Source organism: Leptonychotes weddellii, chromosome 6 (assembly GCF_054177405.1).
Source record: "Leptonychotes weddellii isolate Sample4059 chromosome 6, ASM5417740v2, whole genome shotgun sequence".
Classification (NCBI taxonomy): Eukaryota; Metazoa; Chordata; class Mammalia; order Carnivora; family Phocidae; genus Leptonychotes; species Leptonychotes weddellii.
This window is the reverse complement of record NC_138374.1, coordinates 112724113-112749237: the sequence shown is the minus strand read 5'-3', so window position 1 is coordinate 112749237 and position 25125 is coordinate 112724113. Positions and strand designations below refer to the sequence as shown.

Below are 25125 nucleotides of genomic sequence, written 5' to 3'. Positions count from 1 at the left end.
AGCACTCTGCAGACAGCTGTCCCCTTCACTGGCCAGTCTCTGGGCGTCTGTCCTGTCACTGGACCATGCCTTAAAGGCCCCTCGAGTGCAGACCTGCCTCGTGGAGCCTGGGAGAGGAAAATGTCAGGACCTAGAGTCCAAGGAGCTGCCCTCACTGATTCTGGGGAGGCCCTGGGCCTTGGAGCACTGGACAGAGAAGAGGACTGGGGTCCAGGGCCGGGGTGGGGTGCCGCCTGGGTGTGCTCACCTTGTCATCACAGCGGCTGGCGGCCACGCAGTTCTGGACATAGGCCATAAGGGAATCAATGAGCCCCGTGTAGTTTCGCATGGTCTGGCGGCCTGCATCGGCAGAGCTCAGGTTCCTGAGGGAGAAAACAGAGACGGGGTGAGGAGGCAGGGGAGGAGGGGTGGGGGTGGAGAAGAGAGTGGTTGGGGGGCACGCAGGGGAGAGAGCAGGTGGGGGAAGAGGGGGCGGAGGGGATGGGGGATGCGGTTGGAGGTTTGATAGGACGAGAGCAGGGCAAAAGAAATGAGGAAGAAGGAAGGAAAAGACCATTCAGCCAATTCCGCCCCATTCTGGCTGAGGTTGGATGGGCTCTCATTTGAACGCGGCTCTTTCCACCCCTCTTGCTGCCCACCTGTAACTTTTATGACGGTCAAGGCCTCCAGTGCAGCTAGCAGGCCAAGACACACGCCTTACCACTAGGGGGCACCTGTTGAACGGGGGCTGGAAGCTTCGCCTGCCCAGTTTTTTTCTGTGGGACAGGAGAAGCTCTTTGGGGTGCTGGGGCCAGGGGCTGGATCTGAGAAAAGAGCTGACAGGTGCTCGGCTGGGAGCCAGATGCCCCCTCCCCGTGGAAGCTGTGTTCTGCCTCAGCAGCGGGCTCCTTCCCAAGCATCCCGGGCCTATTTGCCTGGTGTAGGCCGAGTGTGGCCGCTGTTGTCCCCAACAGTCCTGCAGCCCTATCAAGTCCTTAACACCCTGGCTTTGCTCACTGGGGGCCACTGATGGAGGCTGAAAGGGAGGAGCACAAGCTGAGACAGAAGCTCACACCACCTGCACCCCTCACTCTGGGGCTCCCAGGAATTGGGGAAGACAAACCCCATCAGAGCAAGGCGTGACCCTAAAGGGTCCATTCCACTGCTACACCTCCATACCAGCACCCACAACCCAGCTTGCAGCCTGTCTCCTAGAATGAGCATGCCCACGTCCCTCCTCCAAGAGCCCCCAGGGGCCTTGCTTCATGCTGGGGTAGGACTCGGGAGACTTTGGGCAGAGCTCTGCCATCTTCATGCCAATGAATATGGCAATTGGTGTTAGCATCATAGCTGGGAAATGACTCATTAGGAGCCCATCAGCAAATTTTTGTCCAAAAGAACACGCTTCAAGATAGTCCAAGAAATGCATTTTTGGGAAATGGAGGAGAGGGAAATGGTTGAACCAGTTTGGATATTCAGATCTGGCATTTCCACTCAGATTTCTAACTAAGTCTGCTGTGGTCCCTTAAAGGAGGTCATGGAGTCCTGATCCTTATCTGGATCTGGGGACGTCAGGAGCGCCGGGGCCCCATTTCTTGGAGTCTACCCATGAAGGCCGGTGCCAGCCAGACTGCATTTTATGTTCCGTGCCCTGGCTGAGTCCTGCCCGAGATGGGGCTGCCTGGGCAAAGGCCCAGGGCTGGGGCCAAAAGACCCCACGGGCGGGCTCTTCTCTCACCTCAAGCAGCCTGTGGCATTGAAGAAGACTTCAGGGTCCACCATTTCCCGGGTCACGTTGCTGTTGCCATCACACCAGCCGGAGAAGGGAATGATGACCCAGTCGGCCAGCACAGGCAGGGCGTCCGCGATGAGCTCCTCCTTCAGCTCATCAGTGGAGGACAGGTTCCAGAGCAGCCCTGGATGTTGGGGACCGTCAACCCAACACATGCCAGGCTCAGGAAGACCCCAGGCGATGGCGTGTCACCCCCAGCCTGCTCTGGCAAACGAGCCCTACGGGAATGTCACTTTCCAAGTAGGCCTGGGTTATTCGGTCTAGTGTCTGATTGTTTCCTGAGCCCGCTTCCCAGTGTCTCAACGAGACTGCAGGTTCTTTGAGGGCGGGGAGCATCTAGGGTTCTTTATCTAGGCCAAAATTATGAATATGGAAGGCGATCAAGAAACATTTGATTGATCTGTGGGTTTTAATATAAAGGTTAGCACTCAGAGTCTTCTAATGTTCTCTATTTTCCACCTGAAAGTCATTCCGGAAATACTGATCATGGTTACTCTGTGCATGGTCTCATCTTCCCAGTCCAGGCTGAAGGTTTCATAGTTCCTTCTGTCTCTTGTGTCCCCGGCCCGAGTGCTTAGCATACTGTTCGGGCACAGGAAGGTGCTTAAGACCTGTTAGTCCCTGCTCTCATCGACCTCCCTTCCTCCCTTTCACCTGTGGATCCCACCTGTGAATATGGATCCTGCCTGGACACCAGCCTTCTACTCTTTGCCTTCTATCTTCAAAAAGACCTTGACTCAGGGGCCTTTGGGTGGTTCAGTCGCTTCAGCATCTGACTCTTGGTTTCAGCTCAGGTCGTGATCTCAGGCTCATGAGATAGAGCCCCACATTGAGCCTGGAGTCGGGCTCTTCGATCAGTGGGGAGTCTGCCTGAGATTCTCTCTCTCCCTCTGCTCCTCCCCCCTCTCATTGTCTCTCTCAAATAAATAAATAAATTAAAAAAAAAAAGACTTAGACCCCTTGTGGGTATGCACCATCTGGACACCACTAATCTGGCCAAGGCCAGGGCCATGGGGGCTCCCAAGATATTAGCCAGAGGTCAAATCTGCACGGTTGTGCTTTGACCCAGCCTGGAGGGGCTGCCCCACGCCCCATCTTGGGACTGCAGCCAGCAGTCCCGCCCAACCCGGACCCCTAGCTCTCCACGACTGGCGCTCCCTACCGGTTAGTTGTTTCTGGATCTCAGTGCTCCCAGTTCTCCTCAGGAGGCTGACAGCCTCTCGGATCCCATTCTGCCTCCGCGTCTCTAGCTTGTTGGTGACGCTCCGGAACACCAGGTTACGCAGGGCCCCAGCTGCAGCCTGCTGGACGTTCTGGTTGGGGCTCCGGAGGAGGTCCACCAGCTTGCAGATGCCTCCCAGCTGATAGACCTGTTGGGATAGGGGGGCCGCCTTGCCCAGTCAGGGAGGTGAGGCTGATCTAGTGTCTCTACTCAAAGTGATTTTTCTCAGACCCAAAAGTCTACTGCCAGTTCTGAAATATTCAAGCCAACCAAAATAAATAAGCAATGTGGAGTCACAGCAACCAGATCAGGAACCAAGATGGATTCAGATGTTAGCTCCCCCATGTCCTCGCCAGGAGAGTCACCCCTCTGTTCTGAGCCCCACTTTGCTCCTCTGGAATACGGCAGTGAGGACCGGAGGAGGAAATGGATATAAATACACTTCAAAATCCTAAAGCAAGACAGACGTAAGGGAGACCCTCCCACAGGAACTCTTTCTCCTGTGGCAGGAACTTTGATGCTTATGGATCGTGGAATCTCTAGGAAACCTGTTTAGGGCATCACACCCTAGGGCTGAGCTGCTGAGCCCTATAGGCATCCTTCCCAACAGCCAAGCTCGGGAGGCATGAACAAGCCCTGTTTCCCACCATGGATGCCTGGTGAGAAAGAGGATCAAGAGACAGAGAGGCAGAGAGGCCGAGACAGACAGACAGAGGGAAAGGGGCTGGGGAAGGGAATTGAAGGGTGGAAAGTAGTCACATTCTCTAGTGGCATCTGAGAAAGGGGATTTCCTGTTGAACTCATGGCTGTTTCTTCCATGTGATCAGTGGGGGAGACACGCCTAACTAATGTCCACTCAACTAGAGGGTTAAGATGCCCAGCTGTGATCTTAGGCAATGCCAAGCACACTCCTCGCCCCAGGCCGCCAGGCAGGGCGAGAAGGAGCAAATGCAAATGCCCCCACCCATCTCTAAATGGGGTCAGGCTGACACACGCCCAGTCCCTGCCCAGGCCTCCAGGGGGAGGAAGGTGTGCAGCCAGTTACCTGTTGTTTGGCCGATTCATCCTGGAAGCAGGTATGCTGGATGTAATAGGCCCCAATGGCCTGGTACTTCTCATCCTGGGAGCTCAGGTACTGCACAGCCTTGGGGATGGTCAGCCCACTGCACTCGATATCCTCGCTGCAGATCCTGTGGGCAATGGGCAGTGGGGTGGGTTCCAGGGTAGGCTAGGAGCCCCGGGGCCAGGGGCTCAGAAACCCCCCTGTATGCCCAAGCTGCCACAGCCTGTCTATCCATCCATCCACCCATCCACCCACCCATCCACCCACCCACCCATCCATCCACCCATCCATCCATCCATCCATCCATCCATCCATCCATCCTCCCTCCCTCCTGTCTCTATACAACCATCAATGCCTCCATCTCTCCCAAAGTCCAGCTAATTCTTCTTACATAAAAATTCTCACATCTGCTCCTTCTTCCCAACCTCATGGGCACTGCCTTCCTTCTGACCATGATCACTCTCACTGGGACTACAGCAAGAGACCCCCACAACTGGGTCTCTTCTCCAGGCTCCCCTATTCAAATTTTTCCTCCCTTTTACCAGACTAGCAGTCCTAACACCTGGTTCACTGTGTTGTTCCCATCAGTGGCTTCTCCATCCTGCGGGTTCAAGTGCAGACTGCTTACACTAATATCCAAGGGCACATGTTAAGTTGGACCATATGAAATGCTGATAGTCAAATTTTTGAGCCACAAAACAAAACATTTTATGTTTCAACCTAATCGTTTGGCTCTGCTATGCCCTCTTGCACACTCCTCAGCTCCTCACGAGGTCCGCTCCTGCAAGACTCTTCTGTCCACTGAGCATCCATGTGGCTCTCATATGTGGCTGTGTCCCCTCCCGTCACAACACAGGTGCCTCGATGAAGCCCCGCTTCCCTGAACATTCCAGCGAAAGGATACCTTTCCACCTGTCTGTGTCCTGGTTCCCAACAGACATGGAGAGTTCCTGGGGGCAGGGGCAGCCCCTTCTGTGGCACCCAGCCCCACCCCACTAGGAATCTCCTCAGCGCTTGCACATGATGCAAACATCATCTCTAAATGGCTTGTCATACATCCCCTTCCCTGTCTTGCCTAGACCTTGTCCTCTTAGGGCCTCTGGTTTGGGGCAACGAGCCAGGGCTAGATGCTGCCCCAATCCCTGCTCCACGGGAGAGGGTTTCTTAGTCCTTCTCCAAATCATCCTAAATACACCTTATGGCCTTTGAGTAATTAGGAGAGGTCCAGCTTTACAGTGGGGTTCAGCTTATTATCGAAACAGTATGACAGAGTGGGGACGAGCACAGGATGCTGCATCAGCTGTGTGGCCTTGGGCAAATGAGTTAACATCTCCGTGCCTTGTCTCCTCCTCAGGAGTTCTAGCACCTGCCTAGAAGGGGCTATGAGGTTTAGAGATGAAGACTGCAGAGCTCCTGGAGCTCTAGGAAAAACGGTTTATCAGTTAATTGTGTGGCTCTAAGATGGCTCTGCACTGTTCTGTTTCTGGCTGTGTTCCCTCCACTTACCATACATCCAGGAACATAGTAGATGCTTAGTAAATGCTTGTCAAATCAATGAATAAATGATCATTAGGTGGCGATAAGGAACAGTTTGGAGGTCTATGGAGCTCTGAGTCCTGGAGGGCAGGCCCAATGTCCCCTAGGACACTGTCCCATCCCCAAGCCACCCTGTGCCTGTGGCTCTTTACAGGACACCCCACTTCATCTCCTTCATTCTCACTGGGCCTTCAGTGTCGAGGGACAAGAGATGTACTCTGTTCTTCAGCACTAGATCCAGTTCCTCAATTTTGATGTCTGACCGTCCTGGTTGTCTGTTGTCCTATCAGGTGGAACACGGCCCCCTTGCCCATCATCCACATCAGGGCACACTCCTTTGCTCTTTCAGAACATGGATAGAGATTTGCATGCCTAAGATCACAGACTCTCGGTCCCCTGGAGGGCCTGTTAAAACACACGTTGCCCAGCCTCTCCCTGAGTTTCTGAGTCAGTAGGTCTGGGTGCAGCCTGAAAGTGTTCCCAGGTGATGCAGCTGCCACTGTTTGGAGGCACACAGTTGGAGCTCCACTGGCCTCTAGTTAGCCTCCTCTGTTCATCACCTGTGACCCTTTAGAACCTACATACCCCATGCGTTTGTGTTAATGTCTGGGTTCTGTCTCCCCCTTCACACTGAGGACTGCCCGAGGTCAGGAACGCTCCCCCTGCAGGGACAAGGAGCCCCTGGGGACCGAGGTGGTCCTTCCAATCATCAGCAACTCCCTCGCAGCGAGCAGCCCCGCTGACAGTCTGCCTCCACCTTGGCCCCAGCCCTGGCCCCCCGCCCAGCCTGGCGGCACTTACTTGGAGCTGGCCCTCGAGTGGCCAAAGGACAGGTCCTTGTTGCAGGACATGGGCGGGACGTACACGGGGTCCTGCTTGGAGGTGCAGGAGGGCGGGCGCACAGGGCACTTCTTGACCGCCTTCTGGCCGCTGCAGGTGCTGTAGAAGCTGTAGCGGTTCTGGGTGGTCTTCTGGCCCCTGTTGCTCAGCGTGCCCTTGCACAGGGTGCCCCGAGGGTCACAGTAGAGGTCAGGCTCGCTGCGGCTTGCCTTGATCTTCTGCATGAAGCAGATGTCACTGCCTGCGCCGGTCGTGGGACAGGGGCCCCGTGGGTAGTGCCGGCTCCAGTTGTCCATCTGGCTGTAGGAACTGAAGCGCCTGTTGTCATTCTCCCGCTTGAGGGTCCCGTTGTAGATCTGGGCAGAGGAAGGAAGGAAGGCTCAGTGGAGGTTCCTGACCAGGGATTCTGGATCCAGCTGGCCAAGAGACCCTGACCTCCCCCGGCCTCTGTAATAACTAGTTCATGGAATCCCAGAATGTTCGGAGTGGAAGGCATCTTAGCCATCATCTGATATATTATCTTTTTCAAACTGCAGGTTGTGACCCAATTTGGATTATGAAATCCATTGAGCTGATTTGTGACTCTCGTTTAAAAAAATAGGACAGCATGGTAGAGGCTGGAACGTAAGCCGTCAGAGTGCAAGGTTGGCTGTTGAGACACATGTTGTGTTGTGGGCTGGGCTGCGATGGAGAACACGTTTCTTACTGTGGTGGTGGGGGGGGGTAGCCACTCATCCAGTCCTACGTGAATGGCCTTGGCCGGGTGGGGAGTCGGAGGCCCAGAGAAGTCAGGGAACCTCCAACTCAGGAGGGAAGGGTGACGCTGGACCTGTGCCCATGTCCCCAAGTCTTTGCCCTGTCGCCCCGTGAAATTCTCAGACACCGGCAGCTTCCAACACAGCCAGCCTTCCTTGGCCACTTGTACTCAGCGTGGGCAAGATGTCTCCTTTTCTGGCCAGGACTGTTTTCCACTGTTATTTCTCTGCTGAACTCCTCATGTTGCCTCCCCTCTGCCAGGGTAAGAAGCAAATGATAACATCGCCCTCTGGGGGAACCCCTCACAGGCCAAAGGGAGAAAATACTTCTGCTCCTGGGCCTTCTTTGAGCACCGACACACATGAAGGCAGGCCCAGGGGCTTAGGGTGGGGTGCAAGGGGAGCCTCCTGGGCTTTTTGTCAGGCTTGCAGGAGGGACAGGTTGGGCAGAGGCTCAGTCCGACAAGAAAACATACCGTAATGAGGTGCCCCCCGCCGGGGCTCCGTGTGAGCTCACCTGGGGATGCAGCCTCCCTGGTTAAGAGCCTACAAAGCTGGAGATTTGGTGGGAATGAGCTCGGAACAGATCTGTTGAAGGGGGACTTTCCCAGAAGCTCACAGTCTGGTGGTAGGTCTGCTTGCTCTGACTTGTCCTCAGACTAGAGGGTAACACTGAGCCTGTGGAGATAAAGTGTCTCCACACAGGGGCTGACTTGGATCTCACCTTTGCTGGGATGAGCCAGGGCCAAGCCTAGCAGCCCAGAGCCTGCCCGCCCCACCCCATGAGTGTTTGTGTGTGTGTGTGTGTGTGTGTGTGTGTGTGTGTGTGTGTGTGTGTAGGGGAGGTGGTTAGACAACTGGGCTATTCTCCTCTACACCAGATCTAGCCACACAAGTCTGGGGAGGGGCCTTCTCTTGGCCAGTTCCCTTTCATCTTAGCAGGAAGCCACCTTGGGTCAAGATTCCAGTCAGAAGTGGCATCCAAAAGTCAGAAGCCACAAACTGTTAACCTTGACAATGGTGCTCTCATCTCCTCCACCCACATGCTCAGCTGGGCACTCAGGTGGGCATAATTTTCTTCCCCAAACTGGGTCAAACCAACCTAACCCAAAGGGAACAGGTGTGTGGGTGTCTGGGGAGGCATAAATGAGCAATAGGAGGCAGAGGGAATCTGGAATGTGCACTTTGCACAAAATATGCAATTAGGCCACCCCTGCTTTAGGCCAGTGGCCACACCCCTCACCCCTCCAGCCTCCCAGGGCAGGGAAGGTGACGACAGCACTTCGAAGGGCCAGCTGAGCACTCCCCATGTGGCAGGCTAAGCCTTAAATGGAAATGCAACAAGGAACTCTCTTGTTCTCAGTAAATGACAATCCCGGACGTCAGCTCAGGCACCTGATGAGGAGTCCAAACGCTCATCCTGGACCAAACCCAGCAAAAATGTGATCATGCTGATTAAGCCTGACAGAGGCTTTGGGCTTTGCTCTCCTGTGCTGGGAAAGGAACAATGGGCAGCCCTGCCAAATCTCGGCGAGGGTGGGCTGCCTAGGGGAAGGGTGCTGGCTGTGCCCTCGGGGGACCAGGCGTGGTGGAGAAGGCAGGGCTGACCCTGTGGGACTGCATTTCCTACCCCCCCCCCCATCAGCCACATCCCGGTGGCGTCACCCATTCCCGGCAGCCCCACCCCAGCTCCTTGTGTTATGGCTGCTGGTGGCTGAGGACAGCCGCGGGTGACTCCCGTCATCATGACTCTTTGCTGTTACTTTGACAAGTGGGAGCGCCAAGCTTCCTCTTTGCCAGGCCCTTTCCTGTCCTAGTATCACAGGGGGTCTGGGTTTCCCTCCAAGGCTCAGACAAAGCAGGTTGTCACCGGCCTTCCCTGTGACCTTTCCCCTTTGCTGTCCATCAGGCTGAAATCTTGGGACTCCAGGTACATTCCTCCAGCTCCCTGGGCAGAGGGAGACTCAGTGGTCAAGAACATGGACTCTGGAGCCACACTGCCTAGGCCGAGCCCTGGCCATGTCAACTGCCCGATGGGGGGCCTTGGCAAACTTGCTTGAACACAGCACACCTCAGTTCTTTTTTTTTTTCAATTTGTAAAACTGGGATTATAATTGTACCCAGTGTGGGGAGAATTCAGTGAATGAATGTTTGTAAAGTGCTTAGGACAGTGCATGACATAAATGTTTGTTTAGTAGGGACATCTGTATCCCTCTGATGCTCAGACCGGAGGCAGACTGGGGGCCTCTAGGACCTGGCTGAGGGTTGTACATCACCCAAGTCATGCCTAAAGGGGCCACCAGGTTGGCACTTGAGGGGGACGAACCCAGGAAGGTAGGCCAGTCCAGGAAAGGGGAATACACTAGTATTCAGAGCCTCATGCTAGTCTCACCCACTGGCCACAGAACAGGCCTCACTAGGTTTCAGAAAACCAGAGGAGTGTGGTCTGCCTGTAAGGCTTTATGACGGAATGGAATGACGCGGTGTTTCTTTACATGGGTGCCGTCGGCATTTGGGGCAGGACAATTCTTCATTGTGTAGGTTGCCCCAAGCACTGCAGGATGTTTAGTTGCCTCTGGCCCGCAGGTCCTAAATGCCAGCATGCCTTGCTGTCATTGTGACTAGCAAGAATGCCCCCACACATTCCAGGTCCTGAGCAAGCAGCTGCAGCTGGAGCGGAATACGTGGGTAGTGTGCACCCAGGTGCCCACAGCAGGTGGGAGAGCTTCACTGCCAATGTCGGGTCTCCCAGGCACACCCCCACACCCAGATAGTGATCTGCTGGCAGCGTCTTCTGCTTTGAATACAAAGGACAGTGAGACACAGACACACAGCCCTCGTCTGGTTATCTCACGCTTCCTTGGGAAACTCCAGCCTTGTGTGGTATGGGCCGTGCATCAGAACATACCAGAGGCTAGAAACTCGACTTTCTGGGGGCAGAGATGACCCTCAACCAGGAGTAGGCCAGAGAGAGCTGGAGTAGGCCAGAGAGGGCTGCCCTTAGCAAAGAGCCTCTCCTAACCAGGCCCTGCTCTGTTTCCCTTTCTGCTAATGACTTAGGTCTTATAATTCATCCACCTTTCTCCCCTCCTCCCCTTCCTTCTTGGAAAATTGTGCCATTTTATGTCCTGCTGAATGCTCCCAGCCCCTCTTCCTGTTCCTCCTCACGTCAGGAAGTGCTCAGAGGTCAACCTCCTCGTTTTGCAGGCAAGGAAACTGAGTCCTGGAGGGTGACTAGACTAACACAGCCCAAGAAGAAGGGCCTCAAAGAACTGAATATAGTCAGTTTCCCCTTGAGAGTCCCATTCAGTCTGAAGAGACCCCCAAACTGGAAGAGCTCCTGTCGGCCCAAGTTCATCGGACATGACAGTGACCAACCATTCAGGATGAGATGGCATCCTTCTGTCCTTCCAACTGAGAATCCTTTCTGACTCCTCCTTTCCCATTCCCACTCCCCAGACTGTGGCCCCGGTGAGCCTCAGCTCGCTGCTGGACAATTCCAGTGCCTCCTGCCAACCTCTAACCCAGCCCTTGGGGTCCTGGTGCCTTCCTGGTGGTGCCATCCACCTGACCTTCCTCAGACAAAGCTTTCCTTGCTTGACAAACCCACAGTGTCTCTCTGCTTATTGCAAGAAGAACTCACCAGCCTGGCCCCCTTGCCTGTCTGGTCACCTCTTGCCTCCCCAACACACCCCTTTATGCTATCTGGTGACATCAGCCACAACCTGCTTCTGCCCAACCTCTTCTCCATCCTGCATAGCTTTCCTTGCCCCTCCTCCCAAGTCCTGTGTTTCTCCAAGGCCTCTTCCCCAGTCATCTGCACAAGGCCTGCTCTGACCCACCCAAGGCCCCCTCTCCGGATCTCTGTCGTGTCCAGAGCTGGGCTTCTTCATCTGCACACCCCCGCTGGCCGTGACCTTATGTGTTCTTTAGTTGCTAATGGTTTCTGTCATTTTCCCCAAGCTCTCCAGGGCAAAGATGCCCTTTACTGTGCCTAGAACAGGGCTGGCCTCACCGCAATTGCCCAAAGGAGTGCCTTGACTTGCCATGGGAATGTGTGCCCGGGATGGAAATCTGGGCTGTTGGTTGGCACTGGGGTTCCCACAGCCTCCATGGGCCACAGGGGATCCTTGTCAATGAAAAGAGCTGTCAGGAAGGCAGAGGGGTTCCAGATGAGGCAAGCCAGTCTGTGAAGGTGGCCCAGCGTGGCTTCAGGCTATAGGGGTCCAGGATTCTTCCCTTTACCCCTTGACCTGGGCTTTATTAGCGGGTTGGCTGAACCTAGAGAGTTCTATTCCAGCTCTGGCTGACCAGACAGAAGGAGCCAGGCATGTGCTGGGCAGACCGAGATGAAAAGAGTGTCTGTGTCCCCAGCTATTAGTCCATTTTGAAACCAAGCTTCTGCCAGCAAGGTGGGGCTGGCCAAACCGGCTCTCCTGCAGGACACACCCTGCTCTTCCCTACGAGTCCCACACCCAGCACAGTGCCCAACAGGACCACCTGCAGCAATGTACTCCCCAACGCCCTTCTCACGAGACTGTGTGCACACACACAACTTCATGGGGTCCCCGTGCCTCCCGGGCCGGGCGAAGCCCTTCCTGAGAAAGGACTTGCATTGAAAATGCCTTGAGGACAAATACCATTTGCCACTTCCCTTGTACCGACTACTCCCCCCCTCAGTGCTCATTTGCGGGCCCTGGTGCAGTAGGCATGTTCTCTTTCACCTTCCTGGGATTTCAGTCAGGACTGGGCATAGCTGGCCAGTCACAGGGTGGCCGGGGTGGTGCAGAGGGGGCTTCACAATGGGGCAGCTCTGCTCCACTTCTGGGGGTTCTGGAGAGCCCAGGTCCTCTCTCAGCAAGGGCTGCCCAGGACGGGGCAATCAGGGCCCCAGGCGTGGGGAATTCTCTGCGCAGGAGGTTGGGGGCGGGGTGCGGGCAGAGGCAGCTGCTTACTCAGCAGCTGGAGTCACTGAGAGCAGAGAGCTGCTGGGCCTGAGTCACCAAAGGTGGGACTTGGGCAGGAGGAGTGCCAATCCCTGTCTCCTCCTGGGCTCCGCTCCCTCTCTGGCCAGGAGCAGGGGGTCCCACCCTGGGCTGGTCCTGCTTTCTTTCTCTGGCACGTGGCTTTGTGTGGTGTGTGGAGAGCACAGCCACCCCAACACTCAGAAGCCCTGACATCTGGGCAAAGAGCAAGCCTGTTCTGTTTGGAGGCGGCTGTGGTGGGTGGGCCCCTGCTGGGGAGTCCTTCAGGGCGGGGAGGAGCTACCCCACGATTCCATTCCTGGCACCCTGAGACCCGCAGTGCCTACTCAGGAGGGAACCCCAGTTTGCGAGTTGAAGGACAGGGGCTGGTGGGTGTCTAGTCAGTTAGACAAGGCACGACAGGAATTGGAAACAGCCTGATGTCAGGAGTTGGGCATCTTCCATCACCTGAATTTTTTAAATGTAAAAAAAACCCCTAAACCCACGAAAATTTTGATGCCCATCTTGGATGTGCAGAGTTCATCAGAGATCTGGTTAATAGTGGTTAGTGTCCCTTGTCACCTTTAAGAGGTGGAAACTGGGAGCCTGCATCGTTCAGGGGAGTAGTAAGAAACATGGGTGATTTGGCACAAGTTTTCTAAAGTAGCTGGATAACGGCAACCCAACTAGAAAAGATCCTAAATATCTCAGACTCCAGGCTGTGGCTTGTGGGTCTTTCAAGATGGTGCTGCTCTCTCCAGGGAGCTCACAATTTCGGTGAAAGAGGCATCCTGCCCTGATGGGCTCCAGGCTCCAAGTCTGCATCCCAGGCTCATGGGAGGGTCAGGCCCAAGGAGGCTCCTGGCACTATCGGGCACCAGGACCCAACATATACTTGGGCACCTGGCACCTTGCCACGAGCTTGAGCTCCATGACATCTGCCGTCTCAACAGATCACTGTGGCAGCCCCGCACCCAACTCTGTCTCCACGCCCTGCTCCCTGCTTCACTGTTAACCTGTGGGAAAATGTGGATTTTCTGAAAATCTTCTCCGGAACCTCTCCCCCTTCACATCTGAGCAGTGGTTTTTTCTTAGCGCCTGGAACTCCCAGGATGGGTTTGGGGAGCAAGGACCTAAAGTTTCATGTGTACACATCTCTGTTACATTTGAGAACGGAAATCTCCAGCAGGTGTTTACCACCTGTGAGAACAGGCCCCGTGGCAAAGGACCTCCAGACCTCGGCCACCTCTCTTTCATGGGTTCATGCTCAGGCAAGTCTGAGGCAAGACTATCCTGCCCTCCAAGAGCCCTCTGTTCCGGGATCCTATCTTCTGCCTTTTGAACCCAGAGGCTGACCCCATTGACCCAGTAACTGTTCATCCTGGGGAGGAGCCCTATAAGGTTTCAACATGAAATAACTCCTGGACTCTCAAAGGATACACCGGTTCCTGGAAGAGCATAGTCGAGAGTCAGGAGGATCCCATTAAGCCAGGCACCCCACCCCCCACCCCATGACAGGAGGTCTGGGGGAGGCTCAGCGGCTCCTTAACCACCCCCCACACATGGGGCCAGGAGGTGCTTCCAGACATAAGAAGAAGAGGGCCAAAGGCCGTGAGGTGGGAGCATCCTCAGGAGCAGATGCTTACTTGGCCCCAAACACAGCTCTTTGGAGTCACCACTAGTGGAAGGAAACTGCTCCCACTGATGAGAAAGCCAAGAATCTCACATGAAAGGAGGAAGAGGTGGCTGCATCCCCCAGGACTCCGGTGATGGATCTCCTCTCTGGAAGATGAGCCGGTGTGCCCGTATGTGCACACACTCCCATATGCACACCTGCCTACATGGGACACACATCGCTTTGCTGGCAGCGGACCGTGCTAGGGAAGGTCTTTGGAAGTTCCTGAACATATTGTAAGAACAACTTAGCAGGCATGGCGCTTTACAGTTTGCAAAGAGCTTCCTTGCCTTCATCGTCTTATTGGAGACTCCTGTGGGCCAGCACTTGCCAGTGCAGTGTCAGGGCAGATGGCAGCATGGTCATGCTCTCTGTGAGCATTTATTAAGCGCATAGAGCTTGAAGCGTGGCTAAGGCCACACAGCTAAGATGTGGCAGACCGTGACCCAGGACTCAGGTCTCCAACCTCCCTCCTGTGTTTGTCCTCCAGCCACTCTGCCGCCAGAGTCTGGTGACATGAAGGAAGACTAAATGGCAAAGAGCCCCTGCAGCTAAGGGATGCTCTGCAGGAACACCACCTGCATCTCTGGCTAGTTGCTGGCCCTGACTCCTAGGAAGCTCCTTGCCCAGGGGCTGCAGATGTAGGAGGTATTTGCTCCCTGCTTTTGGCCTATTGTGGGAGATCCTTAGAGACATTTAGGAAGAGTGTAGCTCCTCAGCTGTGTGACGCAAACTTACTGCCCAAAGACCTGGGCTAGAAGACCCTCTGCTCCAAGGGACACCAGTGGGCAAGGAGACCTTGTGGTCATGACAACTGGTCTGTCTTGGCCAGGACCACAAGAGTGAAGGTGCAGAAAAGTGACTGTTTGGTACCCTTTCAACCACGCCTTGCTCCAAATGCACCACTGAACGCACACAGATTGGGCTGGGAAAGCAGGGAGTCATGTCAAGACCGCTGACCGACGCTGGGCCTGGAGTTCCTGGAATTAGCCAAGTCTAGCTGAGCTTCTTCATGCTCAGGGAGTTGGGCCACCCTGCTTCAAGCCTCGGGGGCAGTCAGGAGGGAGAAGAAGGGAGGGCTGGGCCACTGGCTGGCCCTGAGCTCCCCAACTCTCCCAGGTTTCTTTTCACAGCACCCCCACTCTGCTCCCAGCACCATGGGGCCTCCAAGGGCTGCAGGCAGATGTGGAAGAGGCCCAGGATTTCCTCTGGACCTTCTCCTAGTTGGCCTCGGGGAGAAATCCCACAGAGCTCAGCACTCAGCAGGCCATCAATTAGTTCAGAGAACTGTAGACACTCAGTCAGAAATATCATTTTGGGGCACCTGGTGGCTCAGTCGGTTAAGCATCTGACTCTTGATTTCGGCTCAGGTCATGATCTCAGGGTCCTGGGATTGAGCCCCATGTCAGGCTCTACACTCAGCATGTAGTCTGCTTGGGATTTGCTCCCTCTGCCCCTCCCCCCCCAACTTGTGCACACACTTTCTCTCTCAAATAAATAAGTAAAAGTTTAAAATAAAAAAAGAGGGTGCCTGGGTGGTTCAGTCGTTAAGCATCTGCCTTCGGCTCGGGTCATGATCTCAGGGTCCTGGGATGGAGCCCTGCATCGGGCTCCCTGCTCAGCGGGAAGCCTTCTTCTCCTTCTCCCACTCCCCCTGTTTGTGTTCCCTCTCTCGCTGTGTCTCTCTCTGTCAAATAAATAAATAAAATCTTTAAAAAAATAAAAAAAGAAACATCATCTTTACCTGAAACCATAAAACTCCTAGAAGAAAACATAGTAAGCTCCTTGACTAGATCTTGGTGATGGTTTTTGAATCTGACACCAAAGCAAAAGAAACAAAAGCAAAAATAAATAAGTGGGATTACATTATTCTAAGCCCTTCTGCATAGCAAAGGAAACCATCAACAAAATGAAAAGGCAACCTACTGAATGGGAGAAAATATTTGCAAATCATACATCTGATAAGGTGTTAGTACCCAAAATATATAAAGAACTCATACAAATCAATAGGAAAAAACAAACAAAAATCTGATTTAAAAATGGGCAGATCTGAATAGACATTTTTCCAAAGAAGACAAGCAAATGGCCAACAGGTACATGAAAAGGTGCTCAACATCATTAGTTGTCAGGGAAATACAAATCAAACCACAACAAGATATCACCTCACACCTGTTAGAATGGCTAGAAAGACAAGAAATAGCAAATGTTGGCGAGAATGTGGAGAGAAGGAGACCCTTGCGCACTGTTGGTGGGAATGCAAACTGGTGGAAAACAGGATGGAGTTTCCTTAAATAATTAAAAATAGGACTACTCTGTCATCCAGCAATTCTACTTTGGGGCATTTATCCAAAGAAAATGAAAATACTAACTTGAAAAGATATGTGCATTCCCTGTGTTCGCTGAAGCATTATTTACAATGGCCAAGACATGGGAACGACCTAACGTCCATCGATGGATAAATGGATAAAGAAATTGTGGCGTATGTATACGTACAATGGAGTATTATGAAGCCATAAAAAGAATGAAATACTGTCGTTCCCAACACCATGGATGGACGTTCAGGGTATTATGTTAAGTGAAATAAGTCAGACAGGGAAAGACAATTATCATATGACCTCTCTTATATGTAGAATCTGAAACCCATCCCCCCAAACCCAAAAACCTAAGAACAAATACACAAAAATCAAGCCTATAGATGCAGAGAACAGACTGTTGGCTGCCAGAAGTTGGGGGGTGGGTGGGAGGCTGGGGAAATGAGTGAAGGGGGTCAAAAGGTTAAAAAAAATATCATTTTAAAATGCTCCCTAAAAAAAAAACAAAACTATTCAGTCGGGCATGTGGCTGGTCACCTTGGAGAGGGGGCTGCGCTCTGTCGCTCTACCTGACCTGCTGGACCAGCTTTAGGAAAATTATCCTGCATGATGAGTTTGTGACCCAGAATCTCCCCAAGGGTGGGACAGGCACCGCTGGTGTTTGTGAGGTGACATCAGAGCATTTAAGGCACCACAATAACCAACACTGGCGCACATGGAAAGCGCTTCCTTTTTCCATTTGATCACCACAAGGAGAAAGTCTAGGTTGGTGCCAACATGTTTCTTTAACACTTGCCAGCCTCTCTTTCTGAGCAGAAAGAAAAAAAAAAAGCTTTATCTAGCAGGAATTAAATAATGATTTGTTTTTATTCTATTTATTATTATTGGTTTTAAGTTACAGTTAGCCTTCATCTATGGCAAAGAATACTGGGGGGGGTTTTTTTTTCACTTTTGAGTTAGTGATATAAATTTTCCTTTGAAAATTTCTCTTGAAATTTAAAAGTAAGTACATCAGAAATAAATCATAGCTGGTTGATGATTTCATAAAAATTGTGACAGCAGACTGCAAATGACCCAGGTTTGGGAAACACTGGGGCCCACAGTGGCAAGGGTGCCCAGATGCAACAGTGTGACAAGGTGCTCTGGGCAAGGCGTCAGGGAGATCGGGCGCGAGGAGTCTGGAGTTCGGGGTCCCAGTCCTGGTGCTTCCCTGTCTGGCTGTGCAGCCTTGGGCAGTCACCTCACCTTTCTGATCCTGTTTCCCCAGCTACGGAGTGCCCTACAAGGCTTCTTCGGACTTTGGCATTCTAGGATTCAGCCACCACTGAAGTCACAGCCTCCTTCCCAACCTAGCTCAGTGCTTCTGAACAAACCCCACAAACCCCACCTTCATCCCCTTCAGGCCACACCCTTGTGAGCTCTGCAGGGGAGTAGGAGGGGAGTGCTGGGGGTCTAGAGCCCCAGAGCTGCTTCTCTTCCCAGCCATGTCTCTACTACCCCTCCCTGCCACCCCCCACCTGATTTGATTTTGTTTTTCAGCTGAGTTTGCTCTCCTGGGGCAGGAAGGCCTCCGTAGAGACTTGTCAGGGCCCTGGGGGAGAATGCTGAGCCTCACCCTAGCGAAGGGTGGGGGTGGCTCTTCCACCCACTTGGGAAATGCTGCAGCAGTTGTCTCGCTGAGCTCTGTGACAAAAGGAAAACTCTCAAACCAGAAAAGAGGCATCAGAAGATCTACCCGGGGCTGTGTTTTCGTGGACCTCCTTTATGTCCCCCCCTCCGTTTCCTGGCTTTGGAGCATTTGCAGCTTGCCTGGCAGGAGAGGAGATCCTGAGTCACTCCAGCCCACTGGGCTCTGGACTCAGTTCTGCCAAGTCTACCTGTGAGGTACCGGGCAAGTCCCTGCACTTTTCTGCAGCTTGATTTCCCAGCACAGAACATCAGAAGAAGAAGGAGAACACCTACCGATCTCACGAAGACGGAGGAATCAAGTGGGGAAATAAAAACATGAACACTTTGGGTAAATTCAAAATGCTGCACCAATTCAAGGGATTATTAAATGACAGGGATGCTGAAGATGGGAGTTCTTCCCCTGTGAGAGCCAGCTGCAGATGAAGGCGGTGGGGCTGTGGCCGCCTGGTGAGCTGCCACCTGCCTGCTCACCCCAGAACCTGGGCGGGGGTGGGGGGGGGCTGCCCAGACCTTCTGCTCCTTCTGGGGCCTGGGGCTGGAGCTGGGGAAGGAGGCCTCCCCACCCTGCCACTTATAGCTGAGGGAACAGAGGCCTGCAGAGGTTTAGGTTAGCTTTGAATGACATCCTCTCTGATGCTCTTGTTTCCTCCTTTAGTTGCTTTTAACTATAGTGTTAGGACTTTAAAGACTTGTTGGTTGAGTAGATTCGTTCTTGTCAGGACCAAAAAAAAAAAAAAAACCCCAAACCAACCAACCAACCAACCAACCAAACACACAAAACATCAGGCCCCAAACAAAACTCCACCAATTTCTTTTCTGGAGCAGAATAAAGTTTACAATTATCCTTGATTCTTCCAATCTTCCCTGTAAACGTTTCAGAGGCTCTACTTTGAATATGTGTGTGAGAAGGAAGGTGAGAATAGTGACCAACTCAGGCCACCTTCCTTCTCGGAAGAAGGCCTAATTCCATTCCACGGGGCCAGACGGTCAGCCGCCTCACACTATCCACCCCGGCCTTGCCCTAAACTCAGAGCTCTCTGCAAATCGAGTGAAGTATTTGTGGAGACTTGCTGACAGATTAAGCTGAAGGAAGATGTAAAAGAAGCTCTGTCATCTCTCCTGAGGAGAGACGTGCCGTCTGAGAAGGGCCAGCTGCTGAATGACTGTGCCCAGGGCCGGCAAAGCCCGATGCGGCCCACCAGCTCTATCGCTGCCCCCCTGAGCCCCTGACTCTAACCTCTGTCCCTGAGCATTCCGGCCAAATCGTCTGGCCTCCCGTCCCCCATGAGGGTCCCCACTGCCTTCTCCTGGGTCCTGTGCTCCTCAGGGGCAGAAGGCTGGGGTGGGCGGTAGGCTCGCTGAGCTCAGAGGGCATCACCGGTCCTGCGGCCCCAGGAATTGGTGGCAGGAGGCCAGGGAGGCTTATGAGGCCTCTGGAGCTGGCAAGAGGCAAACAGCCGCCCTCCTTGGTGGGGGATCAGTCAGAAAAGAGGGCCCAAGAGCTACTGTCAGACCGAGCCCCAGGCCTAGGAGCGTTTCTCCTCTGCGCACATCCTCTCCTTTCATACCCCGTTCCAAGCTCAGCTCTTCCAGGAGCCTGGCCTGGTTTCCTCCACCCTTGGATGCCACTGGCACGTACTTGCTGGAACCACGTTCCCTTCCCTTTGCAAGCCCATGGTGCGGACACGGGAGGCATTCCCCGATTCCTCGCCCTCGAGGAAGGCCACAGGATCTGAAGAGATGGCCTGAGCCACTGTCTCGTCTGCTGATGGGCCCAAGGCCCGGCCGGGAGGGGAGTCCCAGCAGCAGTCACCGGGGCAGTGATGTTCTGAGAAGCCCACGGCCAGGCCAGCGCTTCTTCCTTTCCTCCGCCTTATCTCTGGCCTCTGAAGAGTCCTCCCTGGCCTGCCCGAGCCTCAGCCAGGAGGAGGTAGTCTCGGGCCTCCCCGAGGGGCTGGAGTCAGCCATGCAGGGAAGTCAAGCACTAAAGGAAGCCCGTCCCTTCTGGCTCCAGTTCAAAGGCAGTGGAACTTCTCACGTGGAAAGCCGAGCCCCTCCAGTGGCTTACAGCTTATGAAGGAGGGCCCCTCCCCAAGGGACACCCCAGATCCAGTTGTTGGCCACAGCTTCTTCCCTAGGCGTGTCTGTAGCCTCAGCAAGGTGTCTGTGAAAACATGCCACAAGGCATGCGACGGCTTTCCACAGGGAGGGGTGCCCCAGAGCCGGCCGGGCCAGCTCTCACTCCCGCGCCTCACGCTCTCGGGCACATTCTGTCCTTCAGCAAGCAGGATCATTGTCTCTTCTTGTTGGGTGAGAGCCTGGGGGCCTCATGGGACCCTCCTATCTCCCAGGCCGAGTGGGAGTGAGTCACGGCCTGGCAGTGGGGATACTGACTTGGCAAACACATCAATCACTCCCTCTTGGAGAAGAAGCCTGTACCCACCCTATCTTTCCTTCCCCTGCACTTTTCTCTCTCTTTTTTTAAGATTTTATTTATTTATTTGACAGAGTGACAGCGAGAGAGGGAACACAGGCAGGGGGAGTGGGAGAGGGAGAAGCAGACTTCCCGCCGAGCAGGGAGCCCGATGCGGGGCTCGATCCCAGGACCCTGGGACCGTGACCTGAGCCGAAGGCAGACGCTTAACCGACTGAGCCACCCAGGTGCCCCTCCCCTGGACTTTTCAAGAACAGAGGCCCGGCCGGTGCTGCCAAAGGAGCCCAGGGGCCCCAAGTGACCTTCAGAGCTGAGAAATGGGAGCAGGGGAGGAGGTGGAGCCCGAGTTTTAAGTCAGGATAGTTACGAGGTGGAGCCATTTGCCATGTCTATTTCCTCTCTGTAAAGCCAAAGTAAATGAGGTCCTATCACCTTTCCAGCCTGTTGCAAAGGTTAATTAACTGCTGTTTTCCTGGTGCTTGGAGATGCTCAGATGAAAGCAGGGAGGAAGTGCAGAAGCCATTATCCCTCCGGAGGCCTGAGGTGAGAGGTCTTAGCAGGAAGACCTGCCCCTGCCCCTGCTTCCAGGGAGACCTCCATGTAGGCTTTGGCTACGGAGTCCTGTAGCTACTCAGACTCAGCTCTCAAGTCACACAGAACCCTGAGAAGCTAGAGCTGAATGGGTCCTTCTCTCAGATCTAATCCCCCTGCCTTGCTCCCTGGATGGGAGAGCCAAGGTCTGGAGAGGTGAAGACCACCCCAGATCCCTCAGTTTGTGGTAGCCCAGCTAAGACAAGAATTCAGGCCTCCCACTACTGATCTGACATGTCAGAGCCACAACCCCTTACTGCTTTGGAATAGGAATTCTCACCCATTTTAGAGATGGGCAAGCTGAGTCTCAGTCAGGTTAAGAACTTGCCCGGGTCATATAGCCAGTAAAGGAGCAAAGCGAGGATTTGGATCCAAAGTTCCTGGCTGAAGTTCAAGGTTTATTCCTCTACACCAAGCTGTTTTTGGGAATAGACTGTGTTAACTGTGCATTGGTAAAGATGGTCTCTTTCTCTGCTTCAAGGGCAAGGATCATGTCATGTTTCTCTCTGGCCCCTCCTCTGTAGTCCCTGGCCCAAGGCCCACCCAGCCTTTGTGGACACTCCAACCACACAGCTAACTGGAGAACACTGTGCTTGGGTTTCCCATCCCCTATGGGAGCTTCATGCAACCCCAGCCCTCTCATCTGTAAAAATGGGCCACCCAGGTGGCTTCAGGTTTCGACTGGGCAGGATCACTTCTTCTCACGGTGAGGGTCCCTAGCACGTTGTCTACAAAACTCTGTCATGGGTGGATCATCAAATACTGACATATCTGTTAGGCGAGTTCAGCTAAGAAGGGTTTGGGAGAAAGATTTACCAGTGAATCCTGGATTAAAGTAGAGAAATGGGGTCAATAAACAGGACAAAGGCAGAGTTTTCCCTGGTTATACTCCTGGGGATTCTCACCCTCAGGAGCACGGGGCTGGATTTAACTGAGCACGGTTGAGGGATTCAATATGGCGGCACCCCAGGTGTGCCCTAGCCCAGACCTCTTGGCTGACGATGCCCACATGGCTTCTCTCTCCTAGAAATCAACTCCTGGGCAGGAGGATCTAGTTCAATCCATAACCAAAGAACATCTCACTTGACGTGACTCCTAGAAGACCTGAATGCTCAAGATGTGCTTCCTGATTTGTGAGTAGGAAAATCTGTTCGAGCTGGAGATGATAGAAAAGGAGTAACTGTCTTAATCCAGAAACATTCCCTGGAAATCAAAATTGTCCACTTGCCTCAGCTTCATCTTGACAAACCCTGCGATAAGAACCCACTTCCAGCTTTGGAATGGAAGGGCTGTGCCTTCCAGTGCCTTGAGCTCTCTACTCCCCTCATCTTGGTCTCAGCTGACCCAGAGGAAGGTATTTGAGGGACCCATTACAAGGTCCCCTAACAGGAGTCAAACAGCTTCCACTTTCTCACCAGAAGTGGCTATGGCCTGAAGTAATTCTGTTTGTGTCCCTGGCCTAGGAGAGGAGCACTTAAGGGATTCCTGTTTTTATTACAGGGAATGTGTGGGAAGATACCCTGACCTAGGGATGCCAGACTTGGCAAATAAAAATGCCATATCTGAATTTCAGGTAAACAACAAATAATATTTTAGTGTAAATATGTCCCAAGTACTGTATTTTATTGCATTTTATTTGGCACCTCTGCCCTGACCCCCATTAATCCTTAGGGCTGAGTGAATCCAGCTTGAGTTTAGGAAGGAAGAAATGGCTGCTCTCTGCTTCTTTTGAGGGAGGCTGGCTCCTCAAGGAAAGAGTAGGCTTGGTTGGGGGACAGGAGGAGGGAGGAAATTAAGGGATCCAAACTCTCTTGCAGGTCCCTAAAACACAGTTGTGGTGTTAAAAGATTGAGATGCAAAAACAAAAACCAAACCAAAACAAAAACCCCACATAAAAGGACCACCAAAAGTCTGGAGTAATGAGAACAAAACTCCATTAGACTAGGAGTTAGGAGGCCGGGGGTCCAGTCTGCTGTCCTATTAAGCAGCTGTGTGACCCTTGCTGAGTAATTCACCCTCTCTGGACCTGGATATCCTCAGCTGTAAAGTGTCAGCCCCCCGGGGGCCCTAATATTTCACTAGTCTGGTCCTGAGAATTGGAGCAGAACAGCAGAGTCTGTTTATCCGAGAAATTGAGCAGGGAGGCTAAAAACTGCCCCATCCTGCCCCACCTCCCCCCGCTCCTCCCTCTCCCTGAGGTCTGTGCCACCCTGGGGCTCCTGCTGTGTCTCTGAAGGAGGAGGAGGGTGGAACGGCTGGCAGAGAGTTGACTGGATCAATCAACTTTGGATTGATCAATCTTTGGATCAATCTTCCCTTGTCCTTAAGCCCCTTGATGCTTTTTGTGTGTCAGATTAAATGTAAGTTTTATGTTATGATAAGACTCTCTTGGTTCAATTTTCTTAATTTGTGATATAAGTGATCATAGACTATAAATGGTACAGTTTTACATCTATTTAAATTAGAAGACTATTGCTAATATAAAATATAAGGTCAAATCATAAGGTAACACCACTGCTTTTTAAAGATTTTTAGAACTTTCATTTTGGAACTGCCTGCAGATCCTTTGCATATTTAAATAACATATATACTTCATGGTGACCGATCTTTGTTATTTGAAGTTCATTTGATATTTGGAACTGGAGCTAAATCTGAAAAGTGAGGTGCTCAAAGTGGCTAATATTGTTTCTGGTCAAATACAGGTCACGACAGTAAAGAAATAAGGCTGGTTTTCTTACATTTTTTAAACACACCGATAGTTGTGTTTAAAAGAAAAATTTTTTTAGAGGGTCTGGAAATATTTTGAGCAATGGCAGAACTGATGCAGTAGTCCAGAAGAGCAAATAATGGCTGCATTTGACTTGTCCTTTGACCTCCATGCTTCTCCCAACTCGACTGCAAGTTCACTGAGGGCAAAGACCGAATCTCCTCATCTGGGAGTCTGCAGTGTGCCTCGCTCCCTGCCCTGCCCCCGAGTTGCTCAATACAAGTTGGCTGACGGCATGAACGTGAAGTATCTGCAGGAAACGGTCCTTCAGCAGCTTTCAGCAACTGCTGAAACCCACTGACGAGGCTCGTGCAGATGAACCACATTCTGCTCCCCTCACTCCCTGCCTTCTGCCGCCATATTGGTTTCACCAGAAGGGAGGAGAGGAAATGGTCCTCTGTCAGTTGTGCCGGCCATGGGAAAATCCCACGGGCATAGATTATCTCACCGCCACCGAGCTCTATTACCTTTTGTCCCTCTCTCCCTCTCCCTAAGTCCTGGCCCTGCTTGGGTTTGCCCCGTCCTTGGCTGATTATATGCCTGGCTCCTGTATCAATTATTCCATTTCCTCCCTACCTTGCCGCCTCCCTCTGCCAAATCCTCATGTGTGCTCAGCTCTTCACCGTTCCCATAGCCCCTCCTGAGCTGAGAGGAGACAGGACATGCCTCAGCAGCTACCCTGTCATGAGTCATGTCTGAAGTCCCGCCAGCGAAGAAGGAGCAAGGAGGGTTGGGCCTTAGGGCACGGGAAAGGGAAGGCATTTTCATGGATTGTCAGAAAACAGGCGGAGGGACGAGTGGGGGCAGTTTGGGAGCATCAGGAGCTGCTGAGATTACTGAAGACTAAGTTGATTAACCAGAAGAAATGCCCAACATGGGCCAGGTGGAGATTTTTTTTTAAAGTAAGACCTCTGAAAGAGTTCCTTTGCAGTTCTTGGTTACAAATTTCCATGTGTAATGACCCCACACTGCCCATCTGATAACACTTCACTGTTAATGTAACATCAACCTGTGGGTGAAGTACACACACAGATATCCTCATTCCCATTTTACAGATGAGAAGACTGATACCCAGAGAAGTTAAGAGGTTTATCTAGTCACAGAGCCATGGAGTGGTAGAACCTGGGCTAGAACCTAGCTAAGCTTTCGAGGTTCTGATTTGTAACAAAATATATGTAAAGACTTGTAACATCCACCCAGTCAGCACGATTATTCATTCTGACTGCTGGTCCAGTCCAGTGATCTGCCTTCCCTGGGTCTCATATAAGCCTTTATACGGCATTACTAAGTCATTTTCTCTAAGTCAGATTTTTGTCTGGTCATCACTCTCAATGTCAAAGCACTTTATCCACATCTGTGCCTGATCTGTCAGCTTATGGGCTCAGTCAGCTGTCTATATGTTGCCCTTATGGTATCAATTGACATAAAAAATCAGAAATATGGGAGGGGAATAAATTTGCAGGAAACCCAGTTAATTCTACCCTCTGGTCCCTAACCTGGAACATG

General features: G+C 52.7%; 1 protein-coding gene across 1 annotated transcript in view; it reads right to left on the bottom strand.

Annotated features, from left to right (window-relative positions):
• PKP1 (plakophilin 1) overlaps nt 1–25125 on the bottom strand; it is a 49475-nt gene that overhangs the window by 12119 nt on the left and 12231 nt on the right. Inside the window, exons 3-7 of the mRNA XM_081824976.1 lie at nt 6394–6788; nt 4039–4183; nt 2934–3141; nt 1718–1895; nt 248–362 (exon numbers count right to left, since the gene is read on the bottom strand). Of these exons, the coding sequence (XP_081681102.1) occupies nt 248–362; nt 1718–1895; nt 2934–3141; nt 4039–4183; nt 6394–6788 (1041 nt within the window). The remainder of the gene's footprint in view (nt 1–247; nt 363–1717; nt 1896–2933; nt 3142–4038; nt 4184–6393; nt 6789–25125) is intronic.